We start from the raw sequence: 27,908 nt of genomic DNA, 5'->3' as shown, positions 1-27,908 counted from the left end.
AGATTCCTTTGGGAAGGGGCAGTGGGAAGATTAGCTGCATGTTTTTGGCATTTAGCAGGGCCCCTTCCTGTGGGAGACTCAGTCTGTCCTTCATTCCAGGGGCCTGGGTCTGTCCAGAGTCTGGAACTTGGCCGAGGGCCCAGGACTCTGTGTTGGGGCTTCCAGTCAGAGCGCAGGACTCCTGCTCTTGGACCTACAGCCTTTCTGCCAGCACAGAATGGGGACGCCTTTGGCAGGATGTCCATTTTTTTCAGTTCTAGGGAAGCCGCGCCCATCAGGCAACGCGGGAACTATGTGGGTCAGATGACTGTGCCTCTGCTGCCCCTCACGGCTGTGCTGGGAATCACGTCCGGCAGGATGGCTCCCACCAGCCCAGGGCTCCACCATCCCCACTGCATTGGGAGCCCAGCTGCATGGCAGCAGTTCCAGCCACAGTTTTTCGCCTACAGAAAAGAATGATCATGGAGCTCTTCCCCGATGTGGGTGCAGGTGCGGTGTGGGTGAGGGTGAGGGTGCCAGTGAGGGTGAGGTTGTGGGTGCGGGTGCAGGTGAGGGTGACGTTGAGGGTGCAGGTGAGGGTGAGGGTGAGGGTGCAGGTGAGGTTGAGGGTGTGGGTGAGGGTGCGTGAGGGTGCGGGTGAGGGTGTGGGTGAGGGTGCGGGTGAGGGTGAGGGTGTGGGTGAGGGTGCGGGTGAGGGTGCGGGTGAGGGTGAGGGTGTGGGTGCGTGCGGATGAGGGTGAGGATGAGGTTGAGGGTGTGGGTGAGGGTGCAGGTGAGGGTGAGGGTGTGGTGAGGGCATGGTGGCACGTGCCTGTAATCCCAGCTACTCGGGAGTCTGAGGCAGAAGAATCGCTTGAACCCAGGAGGCAGACGTTGTAGTGAACGGAGATCGTGCCACCGTACTCCAGCCTAGGTGACAGAGACTCCATCTAAAAAAAAAAAAAAAAAAAAAATTCGGCCGGGCACGGTGATTCACACCTGTAATCCCAGCACTTTGGGAGGCTGAGGCAGGCAGATCACTTGAGGTCAGGAGCTCGAGACCAGCCTGGCCAACATGGCGAAACCCTGTCTCTACCAGAAAAGTACAAAAAATAGCCAGGCATCGTGGCATGTGCCTGTAATCCCAGCTGCTTGGGTGGCTAAGGTAGGAGAATCGTTTGAACCCAGGAGGCAGAGGTGGCGGTGAGCCGAGATCGCACCACTGCACTCCAGCCTGGGTGACAGAGCAAGACTCCGCCTCAAAAATGAAAGAAAGAAAGGAAAGAAAGGAAGGAAGGAAGGAAGGAAGGAAGGAAGGAAGGAAGGAAGGAAGGAAGGAAGAAAGAAAGAAAGAAAGAAAGAAAGAAAGAAAGAAAGAAAGAAAGAAAGAAAGAAACTAACTCACCATTTTCTTTTCCCAGATTATCCAGGGCACTTGGGCAAAAGCATCCACCCCATTTTTACTAGAATGTTCAATGGCAGCCTTGGTTCCAGAGGCACTTGGTCGAATTTTGCCCATTGATGCTCATTTGCATGAATTATCAGCGCCTCTTTCCCGTGGGAAACGGTCATGAGTGCTTTTAAATCAAAGGCCATCAAAGATCCAGCTCCAGAAAACCCAGAACCAGCTTTGATCACTCCACATCACGGAACAGAAAAATCAACTGGCCCAGGAGTCCAAGAAGCTACAGGAGGATGAGGAAGGGGGGCAGTTGCTGGCAGGCCTGGTGACCCTGCCCTGCTCAACCTTCCAAGAATTTGAGAAAGAAAGAAAAAAAACCCCTGCTTGCTGCAGTCTGAGTTTGTATCCCTCCAAGATTCATACTGAAACCTAATCTCCACCGTGGTGGCATTAAGAAGAGGGGTCTTTAAAACAATGGCCGGGCGCGGTGGCTCACGCCTGTAATCCCAGCACTTTGGGAGGCCCAGGTGGGTGGGTCACCTGAGGTCGGGAGTTCAAGACCAGCCTGACCAACATGGTGAAACCCTGTCTCTACTAAAAATACAAAAATATTAGCCAGGCGTGGTGGCGCATGGCTGTAATCCCAGCTACTCGGGAGGCTGAGGCAGAATAATTGCTTGAACCCGGGAGGCGGAGGTTACCGTGAACCGAGATTGTGCCATTGCACTCCAGCCTGGGCAATAAATCGAGACTCCATCTCAAAAAAAACAAAAAATAAAAAATAAGAAGAGGGGCCTTTAGGAGGTGACTAGGTCATGACGGGAGAGCCATCATGAATGGGATTAGTGCCCTTTTACAAGAGGCCTGAGGGAACTGATTTTCTCTCTCTGCCACATGAGGATGCAGCAGGAAGGCACCATCTGAGTGGAACAGGCCCTCACCAGTCATCACGTATGCTGGTGCCTTGATCTGGGACTTTCCAGCTTCCAGAACTAGGAGCAATACATTTCTGTTGTTTATAAGTGACCCAGTCTAAGGTGTCTTGTTATGACAGCACAAATGGACTAAGACACCGCTGGGTTTTTATTGGAACTGCATACATCAGTTTTGAGAATAACAGACATCTTAACACTATCGAACCTTCCAATCCATGAACATAGTATATCTCTATATTTGTCCATCTTTTTAATTTATTTCAACAGTATTTTGTAGTTTTCAGTGTACAGGTCTTTTACATCTTTTGTCAAATTTATTTCTAAGTTTTTTTTTTTTTTTTTGAGACGGAGTCTCACTTTGTCACTGAGACTGGAGTGCAGTGGCACAATCTCGGTTCACTGCAACCTCTGCCTCCTGGGTTCAAGCAATTCTCCTGCCTCAGCCCCCTGAGTAGCTGGGATTATAGGTGCGCGCCAGCTGATTTTTGCATTTTTTTGTAGAGACAGGATTTTGCCACGTTGGCCAGGCTGGTCTCAAACTCCTGGCCTCCAATGATCCATCCATCTCAGCCTCCCAAAGTGCTGGGATTACAGGGCTAACATTATTTAAAAATAATTTTGGGCTGGGTGGGGTGGCTCACGCCTGTAATCCCAGTGCTTTGGGAGGCTGAGGTGGGCGGATCACAAGGTCAGGAGTTCAAGACTACCCTGGCCAATATGGTGAAACCTGTCTCTATTAAAAATACAAAAATTAGCCAGGTGTGGTGATGGGTGCCTGTAGTCCCAGCTACTCGGGAGGCTGAGGCAGGAGAATCACTTGAACCAGGGAAGTGGAGGTTGCAGTGTGCCAAGATCACACCACTGCACTCCAGCCTGGGCGACAGAGCAAGACTCTGTCTCAAAAAAAAAAAAAAAAGAATTTTGGGCTGGGCATGGTGGCTCACAACTGTAATCCCAACACTTTGGGAGGCTGAGGTGGAAGGATTGCTTGAGCTCAGGAATTCGAGACCAGCCTGGGCAACATAGCAAGGCTCTTGTCTCTACAAAAAAAATGTTTTAAATTGCCAGGTATTCTGGCATGCCTGTGGTCCCAGCTACTGAGGAGGCGAGGTGGGAAGATCGCTTGAGCCCATGAGATTGAGGCTGCAGTGAGCCATGAGCACACCACTGCACTCTAGTCTGGGTGACAGAGCAAGACCCTGTCTCTTGAAACTTTTTTTTTTAGTAATAAATAAAAATAACTTTTGCATCTTTGCTCCTGTCAGATATTGCTCTGTAGTTTTGTTTTGTCTGGTTTTGATATCAGAGTTATGTTTGTTTCATAGAATGCTTTGGAAAGTATCCCCTCCTGTTCAGTTTCTTGGAAGAGTTCGTGTAGAATTGATAGTATTTCTTCCTTAAATGTTTAGTAGGATTCAGTCGTGAAGACATCTGTCAGAGGAGTTTTCTCTATGAGAAGGTCCTTAATTACCAATTCAATTTTATCAACAGATACAGAGAAATTAAAGTTATCTATTTATTCTTGAGTGAGCTTTTGTAATTTATGTATTTTAAGGAATTTGCCCATTTTGTCTAAGTTGTTGATTTTATTGCCATAAAGTTGTTCATAATAGCCCCTTAACATACATTCGATATCTACAGAAGCTTTTTTTCTTCATTTTATTTTTGAGACAGGGTCTCACTGTCACCCAGGCTGGAGTGCAATGGCATGATCACAGCTCACTGAGGCCTCTGCCTCCCGGGATCAAGTGATCTTCCCACCTCAGACTCCCAAGTAGCTGGAATCACAGACATGCGCCACTACGCCTGGCTAATTGTTGGTATTTCTTGTGGAGATGGGGTTTTGCCATGTTGCCCAGGCTGGTTATAAACTTCTGAGCTTAAGTGACCTGTGCACCCTGGCCTCCCAAAGTGCTGGGAGTATAGGCATGAGCCACCGCACCTGTCCAATATCTTTAGAATCTTTACTGCCGTCACCGCCTATTCCTGGTTCTGGTCATTTGTTTTTCTCTTTTTTCCTGCTCAGTCTGGCCAGAGGTTGATACATCTTATTGATTCTCTCAAAGAACCAGCCTTCGGTTTTTTTTCTTTTTTGAGACGGAGTCTCGTTCTGTCGCCCACGCTGGAGTGCAATGGTGCGATCTCCACTCACTGCAACCTCTGCCTCCCAGGTTCAAGCGATTCTCCTGCCTCAGCCTCCCGAATAGCTGGGATTACAGAGACCCACCACCACGCCCGGCCAATTTTTGTATTTTTAGTAGAGACGGGGTTTCACCATGTTGGCCAAGCTGGTCTCGAACTCCTGACGTCAGGAGATCCACCCGCCTCGGCCTCCCAAAGTGCTGGGATTACAGGCATGAGCCACCGCGCCTGGCCAGCCTTCGGTTTCATTTGAGTTTTTCTCTACGGTTTTTCTGTGTTTTATTGTATTTAGAAATAGAATGGAAACTGACGCACAGTTCTTCTTCTGCTTACTTTAGTCTTCCTTTTCTAGCTCCTCAATGCAGAAGTTGAGATGAATAATTTGATACTTCTCTTCTGTTGTGATTGCTATACTTTTCTAAGTACTTCTTTAGCTATATTCCATAAATTTTGATGTCTTTTTCATTTTTGCTCATTTCTAAATACTTTATAACTTCCCTTTTGATTTCTTTGACCCATGAGACATTTAGAAATGTATTATTTAGTTGCCAAATGTTCGGAGATTTACAATATCTCAAATATCTTTACATTAGATTTGAAATTAAATTCAGTCGTGGTTGAGGACATATTTTTTGTAAAGTTTCTTTAAATTTATTGAGACATATTTTATGGTCCAAATTATGGTTCATCTTGGTAGATGTTACCTATCCAGTTGAAAAGACTGTATTCTGATGCTGGCGGTTGGAGTGTTTTATAAACATCGACTGGAGCGAGTTGGTTGATGGCGTTGTTCAGGTCTTCTGCATCCTTTCTGATTTTCTATCTTTCTCCTCTCTGTCTCTCTTTCTTTTGAGATGGAGTCTCGCTCTGTCACCCAGGCTGGAGTGCAATGGCATGATCTCTGTTCACTGTAACCTCTGCCTCCCGGGTTCAAGAGATTCTCTTGCCTCAGGCTCCCGAGTAGCTAAGATTACAGGCATGCACCACCACGCCCAGCTAATTTTTTTGTATTTTCTTTTTTTTTTTTTTTTAAGTAGAGACGGGGTTTCTCCATGTTGGTCAGGCTGGTCTCGAACTCCTGACCTCAGGTGATCCACCTGCCTCAGCCTCCCAAAGTGCTGGGATTACAGGCGTGAGCCACCGTGCCCAGAATTTGTGTGTGTGTGTGTGTGATGGAGTCTTGCTCTGTCGCCCAGGCTGGAGTGCAGTGGCACAATCTCAGCTCACTGCAACCTCCGTTTCCCTGGTTCAAGCAATTCCCCTGCTTCAGCCTCCCAAGTAGCTGGATTACAGGTTCACGCCACCATGCCCAGCTAATTTTTTTGTATTTTTAGTAGAGACGGGGTTTCACTATGTTGGCCAGACTGGTCTCCAACTCCTGACCTTGTGATCTGCCCGCCTTGGCCTCCCAAAGTGCTGGGATTACAGGTGTGAGCCACCGCGCCCGGCTTGCTCCATGGTTTTGTTTTGTTTTGTTATATTTTATTTTTTATTTTTGAGACAGGGTTTCGCTCTGTTGCCCAGGCTGGAGTGCAGTGGCACAATATCAGTTCACTGCAACCTCTGCCTCCCAAGTTCAAGTGATTCTCCTGCCTCAGCCTGCCAAGTAGCTGGGATTACAGGCGCACACCACCATGCCCAGCTAATTTTCCTATTTTTAGTAGAGATGGGGTTTCGCCATGTTAGCCAGGCTGGTCTCGAACTCCTGACATCAAGTGATCCGCCCACCTCGGCCTCCCACAGTGCTGGGATTACAGGTGTGAGCACTGCGCCCGGCCTGCTCCATGTATTTTTAAGCTTTCTAATCAGATGCATTTAATCAGGAAAATGTTCTGCCCCCTATTTCACTACGAAATGACCAGCATCTCTGGCACAATTCTTGGCTCTGAAATCTACTTTAGTATTTGTTTTCTTTTTTTTTTCAGACCCGCCCCCTTGAAATTGACTTTAGTATTTATATGCCTATTCCAGCTGTCTTTCGACAGCGCTAGGGAGGTAGGCATTTTCCATCCTTTCTCTTTAAAATTAGTTTCTTACGGGCACTCCAAGGTCTGACTTACGGAGTCTCACTCTGTCGCCCAGGCTGGAGTGCAGAGCTGGGATCTCGGCTCACTGCAGGTTGGGCCTCCCAGGTTCACGCCATTCTCCTGCCTCAGCCTCCCAAGTACCTCGGACTACAGGTGCCCGCCCCCACACCCGGCTAATTTTTTGTATTTTTCAGTAGAGACGGGTTTTCGCCATGTTGGCCAGGATGGTCTCGATCTCCTGACCTCATGATCTGCCCGCCTTGGCCTCCCAGAGTGCTGGGATTACAGGCGTGAGCCACCACGCCTGGCCTCCAAGGTCTGACTTTTTATCCATTCTGGTCTCTGCTTTCTCATTGACGTGTTTAAACCTTTTACATTTTATGTGATTTTTAAAATTGGATTTAAATCTACTATATTGCTATTTATTCTCTACTTGTCCTATGTGCTCCTTGTTCTATTTTTCTTTTTCTGCCTCTTGCATTTTAAAATTTTGTATCATTTATTTACTTTAGAGGTGAGGTGTCTCGTTCAGCCTGCTGTGCAGTGGCACAATCATATCTCACTTTCTGCCGTTCAGCCTGCTGTGCAGTGGCACAATCATATCTCACTTTCTGCCGCTTTGAGAGTCTGATTCCATTTTTTCTCCTTTATCGACTTATTAGCCATCACCCTTTGTTGTTGTATTGCAGTGGTTGTGCTAAGGCTCATAATAAATAGCTTTAACCCGTCCAGTCTCTTCATTCTTCTGTGGAGACCCTGACTTCTATCCAGTCTCACCTTCCTTTTGTCTGAAGGACTTCCTGCACACGTCTTGTAGTGCAAGTCTGCTAGTGATGGATTATTTTAGCTTTTGTAAGTTCAAAAAAGTCTTTATTTTGCCTTTGTTTTTGAAAAATATCTTTGCTGGGTATAGAATTATAGTTATCCCTCAGTATCCCTGGGGGATTGGTTCCAGTACCCCCCATGGGTACCAAAATCCATGAATGTTCAAGTCCCTTATGTAAAATGTCATAGTGTTTCCATATAACCTATGCACATTCTTCCGTACTTTAAATCGTCTGCAGGGGTGAGCGTGATGACCTACACCTGTAATCTCTGTACTTTTGGTAGGCTGAGGTGGGAGGATCACTTGAGGCCAGGAGTTCAAGACCAGCCTGGGCAACACAGTAAGATACTATCTCTACAAAAAATAAGATAAAAATGAGCAGGGCATGGTGGTGTGTGCCTGTGGTCCCAGCGACTCAGCAGAGTCATGCGGGAGGATTGGTTGAGCGCAGGAGGTTGAGGCTGCAGTGAGCTATAACTGTATTACTATACTCCAGCCTGGGAGACAGAGTGAGACCCTGTTTCCAAAATATATACATATCGAGATTACTTATAATACCTAATGCAATGTGCATGCTAAATAAATACTTGTTATACCATATTGTTTAAGGAATAATGGCAAGGAAGAGCAGTCTGTGCATTTCAGTACAAGTAATTTTTTTTCTGAGTATTTTTGATCCTTGGTTGAATCCACAGACGCAGAGCCTGTGAATACAGATGCCTGACAGTATCAGTCAACTTTTCCCTTTCCCTCAGCACTTCCAAGGTGTGATTCCACTGTGTTCTGACTTGCATTATTCCCGAAAAAATGTCTGCAATCATTGCAATCTTTCTTTTTTTTAGAAGGAGTCTCGCTCTGTCACTAGGCTGGAGTGTGGTGGTGTGATCTTGGCTCACTCCAACCTCCACCTCCCAGGTTCAAGCGATTCTCATGCCTCAGCCTCCCGAGTTAGCTGGGATTACAGGCCCATGCCACCATGTCCAGCTATTTTTTTTTTTATTTTTAGTAGAGACAGGGTTTCACCATGTTTGCCAGGATGGACTCGATCTCCTGACCTTGTGATCCGCCCGCCTCAGCCTCCCAAAGTGCTAGGATTACAGGCGTGAGCCACTGCGCCCAGCCTGCAATCATTCTTACCTTTGTTCCTCTGTACACAATGTCTTTTGTGTGTGTGTGTGTGTGTGTGTGTGTGTATGTGTGTGTGTGTGTGTGTGTGTGTGTGTGTGTGTGTGTGTGTATAGCTGCCTTAAAGATTTTTCACTGCTTTAAAGCAATTTGAGCCCAGGCATGGTGGCTTATGCCTGTAATCCCAGCATTTGGGAGATCAAGGTGGGCAGATCACCTGAAGTCAGGAGTTCGAGACCAGCCTGACCAACATGGCGAAATCCCATCTCTACTAAAAATACAAAAAATTGGCCAGGCATGGTGGCACATGCCTATAATCCCAGCTACTCGGGAGGCTGAGGCAGGAGAATCACTTGAATCCAGGAGGCAGAGGTTGTGCTGAGTAGAGATCGTGCCATTGCACTCCAGCCTGGGAGACAGAGCAAGACTCTGTCTCAAAAAATAAATAAATAAAGCAATTTGCTTTCTGTCTTGCTGCAGTTTCCTTCACGTTTCTTGTATTTGAGGTATGTTGAACTTCTTGGGTCTGTAGGTTTGTAGTTTTAAAAAACTTTTCAATCATTACTTTTTTTTATTGTTTTGTTTTTGTTTTTTGAGACAGAGTCTTGCTCTGTCTCCCAGGCTGGAGTGCAGTGGAACAATCTCTACTCACTGAAACCTCCACCTCCCGGGTTCCAGTGATTCTTCTGCCTCAGCCTCCTGAGTAGCTGGGATTACAGGCACATGCCGCCACACCTGGCTAATTTTTTATATTTTTAGTAGAGACGGGGTTTCACCATGTTGGCCAAGCTGATCTCGAATTCCTGACCTCAAGGGATCTGCCTGCCTCAGCCTCCCAAAGTGCTGGGATTACAGGCGTGAGCCACCTCACCTGGCAATCATTACTTCTTAAAATGTCTTTCTCCCCGTCCTTCCACCCCCAGGGGACTTCAAATCACACTGCTTGAAGCGGCCCCACAGCTCACTGATGCTCTGCTCACTCTCTTAGCCTTCCCTCTCCGTTTTACGTTAGACAACTTCTGTTGCCATGTCCCTGAGAGTTTTAAGTCCATGCTTTCCTCATTGGTATTGTTTTCTGAAACCTGATGTTTTGCCCAAAACTGATATATTATTTTCATGTATACATGTGTGAGTTTAGCTTTGCATGGTTGAGCTTTCATAGCCCATCGTTGAATCATTGTAGTATATTGGTCTGTGTCTAAACTGTGATGAAATGAGTGAAAGATTCAGACCCGGCTTAGAAGACGATGTGCAAGTCACAGGCCTTTAAGTGTCCTAATGCCTAGACAGAGAACAGACAACCACTGTGTGAGATGGGAATGTGGGTGAGAGATTAAGTACAGGAATTATTTCAAGATTGCAAAAATAAGTCTCTTAAAGACCACATATTGCATGGTTCCATTAACAGGGAAGGCCCAGCCTAGGCAAACTCCTGGACACAGAGATTAGTGGCTGCAGGCGGGGGAGGGGCAGTGTGCTGACTGCTACAGGGGACCAGTGGTGAATGCGGCGGTGGAGGCGGGCCCAGCGCTGGGAATGCACCACCACCGTCGCGCTGTGCATTTTTTTTTTTTTTTTTTTGAGACGGAGTCTCGCTTTGTCGCCCAGGCTGGAGTGCAGTGGCGCAATCTCGGCTCACTGCAAGCTCTGCCTCCCGGGTTCACGCCATTCTCCTGCCTCAGCCTCTCCGAGTAGCTGGGACTACAGGCGCCCACCACCACGCCCGGCTAATTTTTTTGTATTTTTAGTAGAGATGGGGTTTCACCGTGGTCTCGATCTCCTGACCTCGTGATCCGCCCGCCTCGGCCTCCCAAAGTGCTGGGATTACAAGCGTGAGCCACCGCACCCGGCCCTAGCAGAGATCTTTTGAGCTGCCCCAAATGTTTGCACTAGGCAAGTTGCGGTCTGCACATGGCCCTCTGCTAAGTCTCCCAACGGGCAGTCTAGAGGAGCAGTCTCAGACAGACCCCTGAGTGACAGACACATTCTCCTCCGTGCCGTCTACACAGAGCCACTGGCTGCATGTGGCTCACGTGACTGGGGTGGGGAGCTATTCACCTCCTCACTTGACTGGAAACAGCCACGTGTGGCCGGTGGCTACCAGAGTGGAGAGGTGGCTCTAGGAAGTCCTTAGCCACTCTTATGTGTTTCTTTTTTGACAACTTGTTCATCTTTTCCAACTTAACAAATCGCTTCTCCAGCCCAGCTTTGTAACCCTTTAAAATGAAAACAAATGGAAAATTCTGTTTGCAACCCTGGGATTTCTGTGGGTGCCGAGGCAGTGTGCCCACACATGACCCACCTGTTGTTGTGAGGCTGGCGGCAAATGCAATACAGGGCGTTGGGGTCGTAACCCTCACATTCAGGCTTTGGTCGGCCCGAGTCTCCAGGCTCCTCATCTTTGATGTCCTGAGCCGCCTTTCCCTCCAACTTACTCTCTCTGTCATCTTTCCCAGCCTGGGACACAACCCCCTGATCGTTCTCGGGCTCCTGCTTACTGGGCAGGACGCCCTCCACAGTGTCACTGGCCTCAGAGCCCACAGTCTCGGTGGGACCCTCCTCCCGGCGCTTCTTCCGCAGGCGACTCTGGATCCCTTTCAGGGGCCTCTCGGTGGGCTCCTGTTCCCGCTTCCTGCGAAGGCGATTCTGAAGCTCTTTCAAGGTCAGGCCATCGCTGTCACTATCGGAGGTGTCATCATGGTCATCCCCTCCTTTCACCTTTTCAGAAGAGGCTGGTCGTTCCTTCACAGCTGTGGAAGCAGACTGGGGGCCGCTTCTGGTCTCAGAAGCGCTTTCCACGCTGCCCTCGGAGGCTGTCTCGGCGTCTGTGGCGGGGCAGGACGTGGGCTCACCAGAATCCTCCAGGGAGACAGGCGTGCTCCTCCTGCCACGGCGCCGCGCAATGGTCAGGAACTGCTCCACGCGCTCAGTGCGCTTGGGCTGCCTCCCACTGCGCCGCAGGGACAGGCCCAGCTGCTGCTGTGGGGGTGGCGGCTCCAGTGGGTCAGCCTCCGCGTCCCCTGCACCCTCTCGCTTGGCGATAGTGGTCCTTCGAAAACCCCATGTTTTCCTGAACTCTTTGCTGGTGGGTTTGATAGCCTTAGGTGCCTCCTCATTGCTCGGGTCGCCTTTGTCATCCATACCTAGCGGTAAAGTGTAAGCACATCATGACCAACCGACCACAGAACAAAAGATGACGTTGCCACCAAACACATGCAGCAGGGGCCACCTCCCTACAAACAGTGGAGCTCTATATAAAGCAAGTCCTTCTGACCAGTGTTTCCCAATGTGTGCTATGTGAGATGATTCAAGACAATTTGTAAAGATAACTTTAATATAGTTAAACAACTAATGTTTCGACAAAAATACAGCTAGCAAATCAAATGTACAATTTCATCACTTAACTGCTTAGGACAAGGCTTCACAAGCCAGGCAGTAGGGACAAATAGGAAATATTGACAGTACAGCGGGGTGAGGAGGTGAGTAAGGACGCGAGCAGCTCAGAGGCGGCACGAGTTCCCCAGCACCTCCACAGGCAGATGGGCTGCTCTGACCACAAGCACAGGGGACAAGACACTGTGCCAGTTTGGGCGTGGCCTACAAAGGGACCCAAGTCTGTTCTGGACTTTGCAAGTATGGGTTGGCCACCACCATGCTGAAAAGAGGATATGAAGAAGCTGAGTCCTGACTTTCAGCTCCCCAACCAGGGGCTGGGGCCAGGAAGGACGCTATCACTATCTGGGACCCTCCATACCAGCCCTCCTGCCAAGTGAATGACCCTCACGGGCACAAAGTGAGAGAATTGCCCGACTTCTGACCCACAGATTGTGTGGTATGAAATAAACCCTGTTTTAGTCTACTGAGCTTTGGAGATATTGTTAGCAGCAACAGAAAACTGGGACACTTAGAAAATATGGTCAAGGCGATCACTTTAACATATATATATATATATATATATATATATATATTTTTTTTTTTTTTTTTTTTTTGAGATGGAGTCTTGCTCTGTCCCCAGGCTGGAGTGAGCCACCGTGCCGGGCCAGTACATTTTTTTTTCTGTATTCTTTTTCACTTTCATTCTAATACGTTACTAAAGAATCTTATTTGTGAAACTTTTACTCTTGTTGAAATGACAAAAATCTGAAAAAGACAGTATGTACTTTGAGAATTCTTTTCCAAGCTGTCCAAGCTTTAATTACATTTAAATGCTAATGATGACTCTGATTTTATGCCATGTTCCATCCTGGGGGAAAGACTGGCATAAAATGAAAGCCTTAAAATAATATACAAAATGGGGCCGGGCCTGGTGGCTCAAGCCCATAATCCCAGCACTTCGGGAGGCCAAGGCAGGCAGACCACTTGAGGTTAGGAGTTCGAGACCAGTCTGGCCAACATGGTGAAAACCCCATCTCTATTAAAAATACAAAAATTAGCTGGGTATGGTGGCAGGCGCCTGTAATCCCAGATACTTGGGAGGCTGAGGCAGGAGAATTGCTTGAACCCGGGAGGTGGAGGTTGCAGTGAGCCGAGATCGCACCACTGCCCTCCAACCTGGGCGAGCAAGACTCAGTCTCAAAAAAAAAAAAAAAAAAAAAAAAAACCTTGCAACCTGTAACCTGTGTTGTTCTTTCTGCTTCCCTCTAAATGCTGTCACTTCTCATTTTCCTGTCCAGCTAAAGATGCTGCCTGGCCGTGGCCTCCATGCTCTGTAAACATGACCCACACCCCCTAGGTCACTCCACAGAAGCCTTGGAGATAAGGGACACATCACTTCTATGCTCACCTGAAGTGACCCCATTGTTAAAGGACACAGCTAAACTCAATCAGGGCACCAGCAGCGACTCCAAGTCAGGGTGCAAACTCTGGAGGCTGCTGTGTGAGGGGGGCACTAGAGACAGTGGTCAACAGAAAGGGGGGCTTCCTTCACCAGCCAGGTGACCCCAGGCAAGTCACAAGGAACCGCTCTGATCCAGGAGGCAATGCTGACCTCAAAGATTAAGGGCGAAGCAGAGAATGCTGCTTACAAATATATATGGTAGAGCAATTATTAAACCACATCAGTTAAAATGGTTTATTCATTCTCATTGGAAATTTTACATTTAGGAAAAGCTTTCTGCTTGTGCGAGCCAAAATATTTGCAAGAAATGTGACAGTCATCTCAAAAGAGGGTCAAGCTCTCATTTTCATGCAACACTTGGAGTTTCTACTAAAGATGTATTTGAGGGGCTCGCACTAGCCTTTGCCCTTAAGGGCACAAAGTTGCAGTCCCCTCTGCCTCTGGGGGCCTATGAAGCTCCAACCCAGCTGAAAAGGGTTGCTGCATCCATGCTGGTAGCTTTCTATGGGAAGAGCTCTAGTTTATAAAACTGGGTTCTCATTAAAGAGAGAACAGGCTATTTGCACATGACCTATGCAAAACCTCTCAAATATTTAAATCATCTCTAGATTACATCATAGAAATAGTTGCTGTACTACACTGTTTTATAACATTTTTGTTATTTTTTACTGTTAGATTATTATGTTTGTCCCCCCCCTAAAATTTTCAATGTGCATATTTGTTTGCCCCCCAAATATTTTCAATCTGCAGCTGGTTGAATCCACAGATGCAGAATCTGCTACTATAGAGACTGCTGATACAAATGGCTGAATGTATTTCAAATGAATACGAATACTACATTCTACCAGTTTCTTTACAAATGCCACTTTATAAATAGCAAATACAGACTTATTAAGTTAAAATGTTGTTGCTACTAACAGTGTTGATACCTTACCTGCTCCAACACTGAAAGCTCGGACACTTTTCCCTGAAATCCTAAATACAACGAAAAAACCCTGGCAGACGAAACTTCTGGATCCAAGCAGACAGCCAGGCTCACAACACCACCGTTGTCAGCCACTGTTCACGAGTAACAGGCTTCGTATTTTCAACAACTCAGATTATCTAGAGGCTGTTCCTGGGGAGTAAGCTCCTAAAAGAAAATAAGAAAATATTTTACATATCTTAAGTAAACTACGTATCGACAACAATTAAAAGGGAGCACCGGACTTCTCAAGTAACCTATTATTTGAGTGATACTGTGTGACCCACAAAGACAGCTTGGGGGTTGAAAACCAGCATGAAAGCAGTGTCCTTAAGGACCTCTACCCAGGACAGCGGATGCTACCAACCCCCGAGAGAAATGGGCCGGGGCAGCGCAGGAAGGAGTGGAGTCCCAGGCTTGCCCCAGGGAGGCAGGCAGAGGCCCAGCCAGACCAGGGCCAGAGAGGAGTCGCCAAGCATCAGCTTCTTTTCCATTTGGAGCCTATGTCCGAGATGGACCCCACTCAGTAAAATCCACCACAAGACAGAGGAACAAGAACAAAAAGTGAAAAGGCTGAACATCGAAACTATGTAAGAATGTAATCATTGAAAATTCTTAATATTGTAGCTGTATTATTTTAATTAAAAACGAAAAATTTTAGAAGACTAATGTTTATGATTTACTAAAAATCAACACGATACAGTTCACCACATGTATTTAAAAAACACTTCTCTTATATCCTCTTTCAAACAGTCACATCACAACACTCAAAGGTTCCAGGTGCCTAGTTTCTAGCTGGGTCCTTGCCTCAAAGCCCACACTCCCAAGCTCAGCCCCAGCTCTCATCTCTTCCTCAGCCGCAAGACCTTCCCTCTGTGGTCTCCCTGGCAACCTCAGAACAGAGAGAAAAACATTCCAACTCCCCTCCTTTTAAAGGGACAGTGACAACTGGGCACAGTGTTTCGCATCTGTGATCCCAGCTGCTTGGGAGGACTGCTTGAGCCCAGGAGTTCAAGACCAGCCCAGGCAACATGTCACCATGTAGACACCCTGCCTCTACAAAAAAAAAAAAAAAAAAAAAATTAAGACAGGTATTCCCTCTGATAAGCCAAATGGCATCGTCATAGTCACCATCTCTTCAATGTGGTAAAACGATCATCCTCAAAACAATTACTTCAAGAATTCAGAAACGACTGCTCAGAAAACACTGGAAATAAACTTTTATATTTTGCAACACTGAGCATTTTATTTATTTATTTATTTATTTATTTATTTTTATTTTTATTTTTTTTTTTGAGACAGAGTCTCGCTCTGTCACCCAGGCTGGAGTGCAGTGGCGCAATCTCGGCTCACTGCAAGCTCCGCCTCCTGGGTTCACACCATTCTCCTGCCTCAGCCTCTCCGAGTAGCTGGGACTACAGGCGCCCGCCACCACGCCCGGCTAATTTTTTATATTTTTTAGTAGAGACGGGGTTTCACCGTGGTCTCGATCTCCTGACCTCGTGATTCCCTCGCCTCGGCCTCCCAAAGTGCTGGGATTACAAGCGTGAGCCACCGCGCCCGGCCCATTTAATTTATTTTATTTTACTTTTTAAAGATTTGGCATCTTGCTTTGTTGCCCAGGCTGGAGTGCAGTGGCCCAATCATAGCTCACTACAGTCTCAAACTCCTGGGCTCAAGTGATCCTCCTAGCTTAGCCTCATGAGCAACTGGGACTACAGATGTGTGCCACTACGCCCAGCTAATTTTTGAAAAAAATTCTTTTAGAGACAGGGTTTTGCTATGTTATCCAGGCTGGTCTTGAACTGCTAGCCTCAAGCAATCCTCCTGCCTCAGCCTCCAGAGTTTTGGGGATTACATGAACGAGCCACTGTGCCCCGCCAACATCGAACATTTATAAAAGCAAAGAAATTAAGAAGTTCTCAGGAATGAAAACTGATTTTTAAAAATTCAATTTATATTAATCTGCAAAATAAACATGCTACTAGATTTGAGTTCTGAGTAATCAGAAAAATGTAGTTATTTCTGTTAAGTAGAATTCAATGAAGAATATACCTTCGGAAAAGATCATATCACTTTATATCTACAGAATTGATTTCATAATGTCTTCAACAGAGAAAATTTACTATAACATTTCAGCTTGTAAAATGAAAACATATGCATATCAAGGCACAAGCAAAAAAAACTGTTCTAACACAACTTTTTTGTGTGTAGAATCAGTGTGTAATTCTATACACTACACAGCACATCACAGGGGAATGTGCTCATAAAACTGCAACCATATTGCATCAGTAACAACTTTTCCCCAGAAAGAAAAATGTGGGTATCCTTGAAACTGGGAAGTGAACAAATTACAGGTTAAAACAGAATGTACCAAATTTAATATTTCTACATTTCTAAGCACTTTTTTCCCCAGCTGAAAACTGCTTCATTTTCCATTAACTAGAAGCAGCTGACGAGCGGCGATTCAAGCAGAGGATACACACTGACTTCCAAATGCTTGAATGGCGGCTCTCAAACCTTTTGTATCAAGACACTTTTACAAGCTGAGAACACCAAAGAGGTTTTGTTTATGTGGAATGTATTGCTATTTTCAAAATTCTAAGTATGTACTAAAAATAAACCTATTAATGCATTAACAGTATCTTTAATGAAAGTTATTTCTAAAACAAAAATGAACAGGAAGAGTGGCCCTGTTGTATATTTTTGCAAATTTCTGGCATAACAGAAGACAGCTCCATGTTCATGTCTACTTCTGCCTTCAATCTGTTCCCATAGAGTGTTTCAGCTAAAACACGTCATCAAAATCCTGCCTCACACAGATAGGTCTTTAGAATGGAGTACTGTAACCATCTTCACATAACTGGATGTTCATTGATACTACACCAACTCTCACCAAGTAGCAGTTTCATAAAAGTTAGCTGAAATAGAATTTGAAGCCTTTGTCAAGGAACTTCTCCCTTTCTTTCATGAAAACTGACTGCTATGTTCACTCTGAATACGTCCTTGCCCTCTGGACCCATGTGCATGCTGGTCACCTGGATGACACGGGTTCAAGTTACAGAGAGAGATTCTCAATGTCCACACATCTCATCAGATAGCATAAAACAAACATTTTTTTTCTCCTGTTGCCCAGGATGGAGTGCAGTGGTGCAATCAAGGCTCACTGCAGCCTCAGCACCTCCCCCACCCACACCATCGCAGGCTCAAGCGGTCTTCCCACCTCACCCTCCCTAGTAGCTGGGACTACAGGTATATGCCACCATGCCCAGTTAATTTTTGCATTTTTTTTTTTGTAGAGACAGGGTCTTACTATGTTGCCCAAGCTGGTCTCAAACTCCTGGGATCAAGTGATCTACCCACCTCCGCCTCCCAAAGTGCTGGGATTACAAGTGTGAGTCACCTCACCTGGCCGATAATGTCGGGTCCAATCTCCAAGAAGACTTTAATTACTAGAAAGCCATCAAGTTTACGATGGCAGATGCAAGTTTTCTAAAATCCCAATTTTCACCCCAAAGCTCGAATTTTATCCTTAGCAACAAATACTGTTCGTTTTTTCTTTGAGACATCACTCGTTCTGGACAGAACGCCTGCCACATGCCAAGTCTGAAACTGTCCTCTGTCTTGTTCCGTCAGGGACAGACAGCGTTTCAGAAGACCACTCAGCTCCCAGCTCAATCCCCTAGGGCTGTGCGTGGACAGTACCCACGTGGGGATGCAGCAACAGCTTTATATGTAACTTGACATTTAATCATAGCAAAAGTAAAAAAGACGTATGTTTGCGGGTTCCGAGGGTTCCGAATGAATAAAATTAATATTTACTGCATCATCAGGGACATTATTTGGGAAAACTGGCATATTCTAAACATTCGGTGCCCACGCACGGTGCTGAAGAGGGCTCCAATCTGCCCTGTGCCACCGGTGCAAACGTCAAACTCAACAGAAAAGGCCTGTACTATTAGACTATTATTATGCAGAAGTCATCTTTACCTCTTAGCCCCAGAAAGGGCTTCAATGACTTCCCCCTCAGGAGTCCATGGAACACAGAGAACTGTGGCAACATGCCATTTCTACCAGTTTAGGAGTACATTGGATATGTGCACCAAAAGCAATAAATACATGCCACTATAGTTCAGACATCAGACCAAGCGATGCCATTTCCTACCGAGTTTAGGAGTACATTGGATATGTGCAAAGCAATAATACATACCTATGCTTCAGACATCAGACAACGTGCCATTTCTACCAGTTTAGGAGTACACTGGATATGCGCAAAGCAATAATACATACCCATGCTTCAGACATCAGAAGAGACTTTAAACATTTCCTTCCACAAGTGTTCTGTAACTACCTGTTAATCTTCCCTCAGATTCCCCAACTCACCAAAACAGTAAGCAGCCAAAAGTGAAATTTCTTAAAAACCAAATAAAAATATCCTCCCAAAAGGTCAGCTCTGTTACTTTAAAAAGCCTAACCACAACTATTACAATGCATGGGTTTGCAACCACTGCAAATCTGTACGCTCAACTTTTACTACTCTAAAATCTGCTTGAAGTCGTTAACTCAAGTGTGCCCACTTCCAGGCTGTGGTGCAGCTGCATGATCAGGACTCACTGCAACCTCCACCCCATACGTTCAAACGATCGTTCCACCTCAACCTGGGTAGCTGGGACACCACAGGTGTGAGCCACAGTGCCCAGCCCCCACCTAAAGATTTTCAGTTCCAAAAACTTGAGACTAGTTTCTGAGTAATTAATCTCCAAGACACTTTAAAATATGACATATGACCATAATTAAGTTTCTATTTTCATAACATCGCGCCTCCAGGAAAAGAGCTCTGACTTCTAAGCAAAAAGATAAAACAAAAATGCATATTTTACCTCGCCTGGTGGCAAACATTCTGTTTCTTCATACCTCACATTCCCCTGAAACAATATTCAAAACAATTTTAACCCGCCAATCAGAAATTATAATGCTACAATAAAACCTCACTATTCTAAACTTCATTATTTTCGTTAATTCTGACAGGGTAGGCCAAAGTTTACATTTATTTATATTTTGCCTATTAAGGGTCTCCTGGCTCATCAATCTGTTTATTACGCAGATGAGGAGGAACTGAGAAGACATTAGGTAAAAGTTCTTTAAACTACCACAAATGGAAGGAAAGATTACCCAATAAAAGATTCTTGATAGCTCAGTTTTCTTTTTTTTTTTTTGAGACGGAGTCTCACTCTGTCACCCAGGCTGGAGTGCAGTGTTGCGATCTCCGCTCGCTGCAAGCTCCGCCTCCCGGGCTCACGCCATTCTCCTGCCTCAGCCTCCAGAGTAGCTGGGACTACAGGCGTCCGCCACCACGCCCAGAGAATTTTTTGTATTTTTAGTAGAGACGGGGTTTCACCGTGTTAGCCAGGATGGTCTGATCTGACCTCGTGATCCACCTGCCTCGGCCTTCCAAAGTGCTGGGATTACAGGCGTGAGCCACCGCGCCCGGCTGATAGCTCAGTTTTCATTAATGGGACAGTCACTAGGAGAATATGCCTAGAAACTTCAGATGACATCCCCAAATGCGATGTGTTCTCCAGCCACCAGCAGCAGCCGTTCGTGTACCAGGACTGCCTACTCAAAGCTCCACCAGCTTGCGGCAGGAAACACTGTGCTGCACTCACCAAACAGGAAAGAGAGATTTGGGCCCACAAGGAAATGAAGAAGCCCAACTTTCATTTACTTTGGTAGCTATGCAGAATCCGACTTAATTGCATCCATTACATTTAAATCCTTCAGATGGCAAATTCAAAGTTTTGCTGCTTACCAAGTAATACTGTCATTATAAAAATTATTCTGGGCCGGGTGCGGTGGCTCATGCCTGCACTTTGGGAGGCTGAGGCAGGTGGACCACCTGAGGTCAGGAGTTTGAGACCAGCCTGGCCAACATGGTGAGACCCCCATCTCTACTAAAAACACAATAATTAGCAGGGCTTGGTGGCAGGTGCCTGTAATCCCAGCTACTTGGGAGGCTGAGGCAGGAGAATCACTTAAACCCGGGAGGCGGAGGTTGCAGTGAGCTGAGATCGTGCCACTGTACTCCAGCCTGGGCGACGAGCAAAACTCCCTCTCAAAAAAATAAAAATAAAAATAAAAAAATAAAAAAGCAAGGGTGCCATAACACAGTATGTTTCTCACGAGGAAAATATAGAGAAAAAATCCAGAAACAACCTATTGTTGTTTTACATTTCTTGGGTATTTGTGTTTTTATAGATACGCAGAGACAAAAAGCAAAACTTGTTACTGAAAAACCTGCTGAGGACTAATGCTTTGGCCAGCCCCCGGCTACAGCCAGGCTGCCAAGCTCCCCGGTGTGAGCTTGCAACAATCCTGCCATTTCCCTCTATCTACTTTCTAGTGCAAAACACAGGCTGGTGACCTTGGTGGGCAACTCAGGTGGGACATTTCAACTCTCCAAATGAATGCCAGGAACCAGAAACAGTCACATAAAATCATTTATCGAGGTGAAGGAGAAGTGAGGTTTATTGCTCTCTATGTAATGGCTGGACATAAAGTCTCCTAAACTACTACCTTTGATAGGCTCCTCTTGTCTCAGTAAAAAAGAAAATATGGCTTCAAATACTAAGATACGGCCCCAATTCTATATACCAGGATCCCTGCTGCTCTTAATAAAAGGTTACCAACCTGGGCCTTGGTGAGGACCACAATGCACAGGTTCTTATCCCCATGAAGAAATCCACCTCATGCCACATGTGTGGCAGTGTGAGCTCCCCAGGGACCATGTGAGGTGGGGTGCGCTGCGGGAGGTCATCCCAGCAGTGTGCTGTGGGGGCTGCTTCCCCTCAAGGGCATCTGTTCATCATGGGTTTAAATCACTGTTCCTTTATGTTCTCCTCGGTCCACACCCTTAGAGACCTGCATAATTCCATGGCCTCAAGCACAGCCTACTCTTGCCTCCCCCCAACCCCCATCTTCACTGCTGCAAAGGATTCAGCAAGGGGCTGTGTAGGGCACTTTGAAGGAGAGGTGTGTACTGGAACAGCTTTATCGGTGACAGGGAATCAGACTGATTCCACACTTGCCCCAAGGGGCAAGCACATGGTTGAGCCACTAAAAATTGTTCAAAGACACAGCTTACCGTCCTAAAAGTAATCAATTTCCTCAAGTGTTTAGAGCCAACTATTTTACAACTCTTAGAGAAGTGGTTCTCAAAGGGTGGTCCAGGGGTCCTTTTGGGAGGCCCCCAGATCAAAGCAGTCTGCACAACACTAACATTCCGTGCTGTTTCCACAGCCACTCTGAGTATATGCTAGAGCATTTCAGAAGCTGAACGGAGATACTAAGTTTGAATTTGGAAGATGTGCGAATCCAGAGGCTGTCAGTTAAGCCAAAGAGATTTGTGAAAACAAAAACATCTTTCTCATTAAATTGTTTTCATCATTGAAAACAGGTTCCATTAAATGGTTTACTTATGTTAATATATAATGGTTTACAATTTTACTTTATTTATTTGAGATGGAGTCTCGCTGTCACCTAGGCTAGAGTGGAGTGGCGCGATCTCGGCTCACTGCAACCTCTGCCTCCTAGGTTCAAGGGATTCTCCTGCCTCAGCCTCCCGAGTAGCTGGGATTACAGGCGTGTGCCACCATGCCCAGTTTTTTTGTGTGTCTTTAGTAGAGAAAGGGTTTCACCATGTTGGCCATGCTGGTCTTGAACTCCTGACCTCAGGTGATCTGCCCACCTTGGCCTCCCAAAGTGCTAGGATTACAGGCATGAGCCACCATGCCCGACTGGTTTACAATTTTAAATAGAAGGCACTTAAGCATTTAAATGACTCATTTTTAAACGTCAAACATGGTGACTATCAACAGATATAACAAAAGCTCTTTAGGGTCTTCCGTGCTTTTTAGGAGTGTAAAGCAGTCCTGGGTCCAGCCAGTCTGAGAACCGCTGACAAAGAGCAGTGCCTTCCACTGCTGGAGCCTGAAAGGCTGCTCCCCGAGGCCATTCTGGTTCAGTCAGGATGCTAGTGGCAGTGACAGGTTCTGCTTTAGCATTCGGTTTTTCCAGACACCCTGTCTACTCTCTTTCAGTTTCATGTGATTACTGACGAGGCAGGGATTGCCAAGTGAGATGGCCAACTAAGTTCAGGTGGAGAGAATGGGGTTTCTTCTTTAAAAACCCTTCCCTCACAAGAATTTGGTTCTCAAATTGGAGCTGCAGCCAATTTTTTTTTTTTGGAGACAGGGTCTCTGTCGCCCAGGCTGGAGGGCAATGGAGCGACTGACCATGGCTCACTGCAGCCTCAATCTCCCTGGGCTCAGGTTATCCTTCTACCTCAGCCTCCCGAGTAGCTGGGACTACAAGCATGCACTACAATGCCCGGCTATTTTTTTATATACATACATATATATATATATATATATATATATTTTTTTTTTTTTTCTCCCAATAACAGGGTTTTGCCATGTTGCCCGGTCTGGACTCAAACTCCAGGGCTCAAGTGATCATCATGCCTCAGCCTCCCAAAGTGCGTCAGCCCTCACACCCAGCCTGGAATTCCAACTTATGAAGGTCACAGCCTAAGGGGCAAAATTACTGCTTGGGGACCTTGTAAACTCAAAAGTCAAGAATTAACTTTGTATTTCAGCTGGAATCTTCCTTTCTTTCCCTGGGATTGAGAGGCCAAAGTCTAGTTTTGCTTTAGGGGGTAGGGGGACGGTCCAAGCTGAAGACAAAGGAGTTCTGACATAAAAGGGGTTTGTTTCTGTATCCATTTTTACATGTACAGCTGGATTTGACAGAGTCAAACATGTATGAGAAGCAACTTCCCAGCACCCCAATCACTGCTGCATGGGTGGGGAGAAGTGAGCAGAAAGGTATTTTACTACTCAAACGTGAAAGGGAAAGCATTATCTTTTAGTGACAGTCCAGCAAATCCAAACAGGCCAGGCCAGTGTCTACCTGGCCTGTGTGTCTCCAGGGTCTTGGGAGCATCTCTGGGGCCTACTCCCCTCGGTGCAGATTCAGCATTCCCAGTCCTGACAGCTGAAGCCAGCAGTGCCCACCTCCACCCAGACATTTATAACCAGGACAAGCCCTCAGTTAAGCAGATGGGGGGCTGGGGGGCTCAAGGGGGAACCTGTCTATGAATGCAGGGTTCAACCCCAGCTGCAAACGATAGCGAGGAGGGGGGAGGGAGGGCACAGTGTACCAGGCAGTATATCTGTCTATGAATGCAGGGGCCACAGGGTATCAGGCAGTGCATCTAAGGGCTGCACTTTCCTATCTATGAAATGGGGACGGTAATGACCTCACAACTTCCAAGGTTTTCTGAAGCGACATCATGTCAAGTGCCAAATCATCTGTGGCAAGTGTGCAACAGATGGTAGGTGCCACCTAAGAAAGTGACACAGCCTGTGCTGGCGAGGGCTTGGAGAGAAAGGCCCTCTTAGGTGAGTCTATTTGTAGGACATATTTGCCAACAGCACCTTATGGGCTTGGCACAGGGAAGACAGCAGGTGACATACTGTTCTCACGGAGGGCAGGGAGTGCTTCACGATGACCCAGGAGAAATAAGTAGGAAGTAGACACAAACTTATGAGGGTTTTTTTTTTCTCACAAAGGTGACAAACTGAACACAAACTAACAGACTAGTTTGAAAAATCAAGAAACATCTATATAGTGAAATTCTTTTTGTTGGCGGTGGGGGGTGGACAGAGTCTTGCTCTGTCACCCAGGCTGGAGAGCAGTAGCACAACCACAGCTCACTACAGCCTGGAACTCCTGGCTTCAAGGGGTCCTCTAGCCTCTGGCCTCAGCCTCCCGAAGTGCTGGGACTACAGGAGCGCATCAGCATGCTTGGCCTAAGGGAATTTTTTTTTTTTTTGAGACAGAGTCTCAGTCGCTCAGGCTGGAATGCAGTGGTGCCGTCTTGGCTCACTGCAACCTCAACCTCCCAGGTTCAAGCAATTCTCCCACCTTGGCCTCCCAAGTAGCTGGGATTACAGGCACGTACCACCACACCCAGCTAATTTTTGTATTTCTAGTTAAAGATGGGGTTTCACCATGTTGGCCAGGCTGGCCTCGAACTCCTGACAAGTGATCCACCCATCTTGGCCTCCCAAAGTGCTGGGATTCCACGCATGAGCCACTGTGCCCGGCCGGGAATTCTTTAAGGGTGATGAATCATCACATGCACAGCCGTGAGAAAAACTCCCTGGCACCCGAGAGCCGCAGACAAGCCGGCCAGGGCAGTGGCCACAGCCTCCAACACATCCCGTTCACTAGTGCAAAACAGCTGTAACGTGGAGCTTTTCTGGACAGCACCCTTTCTGGTGTTTTTACTTTCTATTTTTACATAATGTTTAAGTTTCCTGTATGTGTATTACTTTTGTAACCAAACACATTAAGGTATCTTCATTTTGGAAAAAAAGTTGATTCACCTTATTATAAAGGTATATTAAATACCACTTAAATGTCTCTATCAGCATATGCAAAACAAAACCATGGCATCAAAATTTGATACCCAAGGAGAGAAATGCCTCCTTCACAACTTACACACGATTATTACCACCTATTAAGCTATTTATGGTCATGGTTATAGAATTCTTATTAAAATATGTACAATTACCTATTCAACTCCATATAACAACTTAACCTCAAAATTACTACTCAAAAAATAAAATGAGGCCTAGACAACACAGACTGTCTCACAGATGAGTGTGTACATGTACATGAAATGAGCAAACTGGACTTTGTTCTTTGACCTCCTCTTTCCCAATTAGTACATTTCCATTAACTGTTAATCATAGAAACTTTGTAATGCAATTAACATACATCACTTGACAGCTGTCATAAAAAGGCTGATCTTAGTATCCACTGTAAGGGACCCTATCATTTAAATAAGAAATGTAAGTGAGAGACTCTGTTTAGAGAGAATTTTCTAGTGGTCTTCTCAGCCTGCCAGAGAGAGATGAGACATCTCAGGCAAGTGCACAGTGCAGGGACCCACGGATAGTAGGGAGTCACCTGTTAAACACATTCAATCTTGGCTCTTCAAGAGCCAAATAAGCCACTTGGTAGCATGAGACAGGCATATAAAAAGGAAAAACGTGTCTTGTTTACAGAGATTCCAAACAATGAAGACGTGGCACAGCTTAAAAATAAACACTGAAGAGAAGCACCCTACTGGGCTCCACGGAACTGACCTTAAGGGAATTACGACCCCATGGCTGTAGAAAAACTCACAGTATCAACAGCAGAACCTGCCAACTTCACCGCGAACAAAACGGGAGCCAATGCCCATTCCAATCGTTTCCTCCTTACATGAAGAAACCCCACCACCCTTCAAGGCCCAACTGATGATACATACGTCCTAGACAAGCCTTTGTGATGCTCACACATACACATGCAACATGGGGTGGGCTGTCTGGTAACCATGGGTACAGCTGGGCAGTCAATCACAAATTATCTTATTTGTGCCCTGTCTTCTCATCACAGCACAATTAGCTCCTCTTGACATAGTCTGAATTCAATCAACTACTAATAAGGGACAGCCTCTGGTGGAAAGCCTGAAAAAATTCAAGATACACGCTTTTCCAAAACAAGAAGTATCTTAAGAAACTTGTTGAAACAAGTCTACAAGAACAGACATCTCCTCCCCACGTACACAGCAAGTAGGAAAACAAGTGTGCATTAAGCAGGGAGTTTCACAACAGGGCTGTGTCTGCCTTCCTGGGTGACATTTCTGAGATGTCTACGCCGTATTTAAAATAGGAAAACAGTGGAATAGTCACAGACACACATACACAAACAGCAACCCAAAGGGCCACTAAAGAGCCCTAGGCTCCAGGGTAAACGAGTTGGCAACACCTGATTTAAAGGAAGGAGCTGGAATAATCTCTCAAGTTCCCCCACTGAACTTGTCTCCAGGAGGACTGGGACAGGGGCCACCTTGGTCACTGCAATATCCCTCGTGCTAACGCAGTATGCAATGAATGTCCATTAAAAAAAGACTGTATTTACTCCTTAAAACGCACTGCTAAGGACCTTTCTCAGAACTGTATTTCAACCAAGTCATATGTGGCCCTAGGGAAACCATGGAACACGGGGTATATAGCAAGGCTATGTGAATATACCGAAAAGACGTTCCCATCAGCCTTTCCCTCCTCTAAGTCCCTGAGTACACTAGGCTCAAATCTCATTCCATCAGCAGGCAGATGACACGGATATCGATGGCCCAGGCACAAGTTAAAGAGTATTTTCAATAACTGGTAACGCAATAAGCTACTGCTACCTGTGGCCCAAACTTTAAACTTACATATTAAAGTCCTTTAGAGCAGAAAAGCCGGCCCTGACCTCCACTGTCTCAGAACCGCGAGAAGGAGCCCCGGACGGCGCAGCGGAAGCAACACAGGCAGCACGAGCACCCCTCCCGCCGAGCGCAAGAGCTGGCCCTTTCGGCTTCCAGGGTCACTGGAAGGCAAAATGTGTCACAAATACAGCCAGTACACACCAACGCAACAAACGATTCCACAAAAAAAACTGAAAACCAGCGCGGGGAGGTAAGAACACATTCTTTAGGAAGCGAATCCGCGCTCTTTGCGCTTCCTGCAGCGCCAGCCGCCCTGCAGTGCCGGAATCCCCCGAAAGCACGCCAGAAGCTAAGCCGGCCACCCCGACCGCACCCAAGGCCCGGGAGGAAGCGCCGAGGCCCCCCAGGATGCCTAGGGAAACCAGCTGCGCTTACAAGCCAGCCGCGCAGGCCCCCGAGCCCCGGGCCGCACTCGCCCAGGCCAGCCCTGCGCTCTTCCCCGCGAGCGGCCGCGCCGACTCCCACCCTCGGAACCGTTCCAGCCGCGACCACCGAGTGCTCGCCAGTCGCCTCGACCTCACGCAGCCCACCAGGGCCGGCGACTGAGGCCCGCGCCCCCAGCCCGGGGCGGCTCTGACCGGCCCCACCCGCTCGCTCGCTCGTTCCCTTCCGCGGCCGCCATCTTCTCGGCGGGAGCGGCCTGTGCGGGATCCGCGGCTCTCGCCAGTCGGCCTCCGATGCCAGCCCCGCCCCGCTCCCGAGGGCGGCCCAAGCGGCGGCCGGCTCCTCTACCCGGCACCCGGGACGCCACTTACCGCAGGCCGCAGGCCTCTAGGGTCTCGCAGCCATTTCCCCGAACGCCGCGGAGTGGGCGGCCGGCCACCGAGATGGCGCGGGGCTAGAGCGGCGCCCCCGCGCGGCGGACGGAGGACGAGGCCGGCCATCGAGACGCTGCGGGGCTAGAGCGACGCCCGGGCTGGGAAGCCCGGCCCCCGCCTGCGCGCATGCGCCCGCCTTCCATACCTGCACTCCGGACGCGCCCTTTGGGTCTGCACTGACAATGACTTGCTTGCATCCTTTGTGGACACCTTATTTCCCCGACCCCAAGAGTGAAAGCTGAGGCAGTGCCCTTGCGGGGATCCCTCAGAACAGCCCGGGCAGGGCGCAGGCGGAACGTGGATGCTAGCCCCGAGGGACTGCACTCCGCCAGGATTTCGCTCTTAAGACCGATAAACCCTTCAAGTCGGTGGGGATAGGAAGCTCCTGGGCTAAATTTTTAAGAGGTGTTGGGGGAGGGGGGCGGGGACAGAGGATAAAGGAAGAAAAGGCCCAGGTTTTCTCTTCCAGATTGT

General features: G+C 47.2%; 1 protein-coding gene across 1 annotated transcript in view; it reads right to left on the bottom strand.

The window, feature by feature from the left end:
- Positions 1–27,445, bottom strand: part of LOC131382246 (death-inducer obliterator 1-like) — a 28,847-nt gene extending 1,402 nt beyond the window's left edge. Inside the window, exons 1-3 of the mRNA XM_058433262.1 lie at positions 27,372–27,445; positions 14,208–14,405; positions 10,691–11,579 (exon numbers count right to left, since the gene is read on the bottom strand). Coding sequence (XP_058289245.1) covers positions 10,691–11,577 — 887 coding nt within the window. The 5' untranslated portion in view covers positions 11,578–11,579; positions 14,208–14,405; positions 27,372–27,445. The remainder of the gene's footprint in view (positions 1–10,690; positions 11,580–14,207; positions 14,406–27,371) is intronic.
- Between the last annotated feature and the right edge of the window lie 463 nt (positions 27,446–27,908).

This window comes from Hylobates moloch, unplaced genomic scaffold (genome assembly GCF_009828535.3).
Source record: "Hylobates moloch isolate HMO894 unplaced genomic scaffold, HMol_V3 SCAFFOLD_21, whole genome shotgun sequence".
In the NCBI taxonomy this organism is placed as follows: Eukaryota; Metazoa; Chordata; class Mammalia; order Primates; family Hylobatidae; genus Hylobates; species Hylobates moloch.
This window is presented reverse-complemented; position numbering and strand designations above follow the sequence as displayed.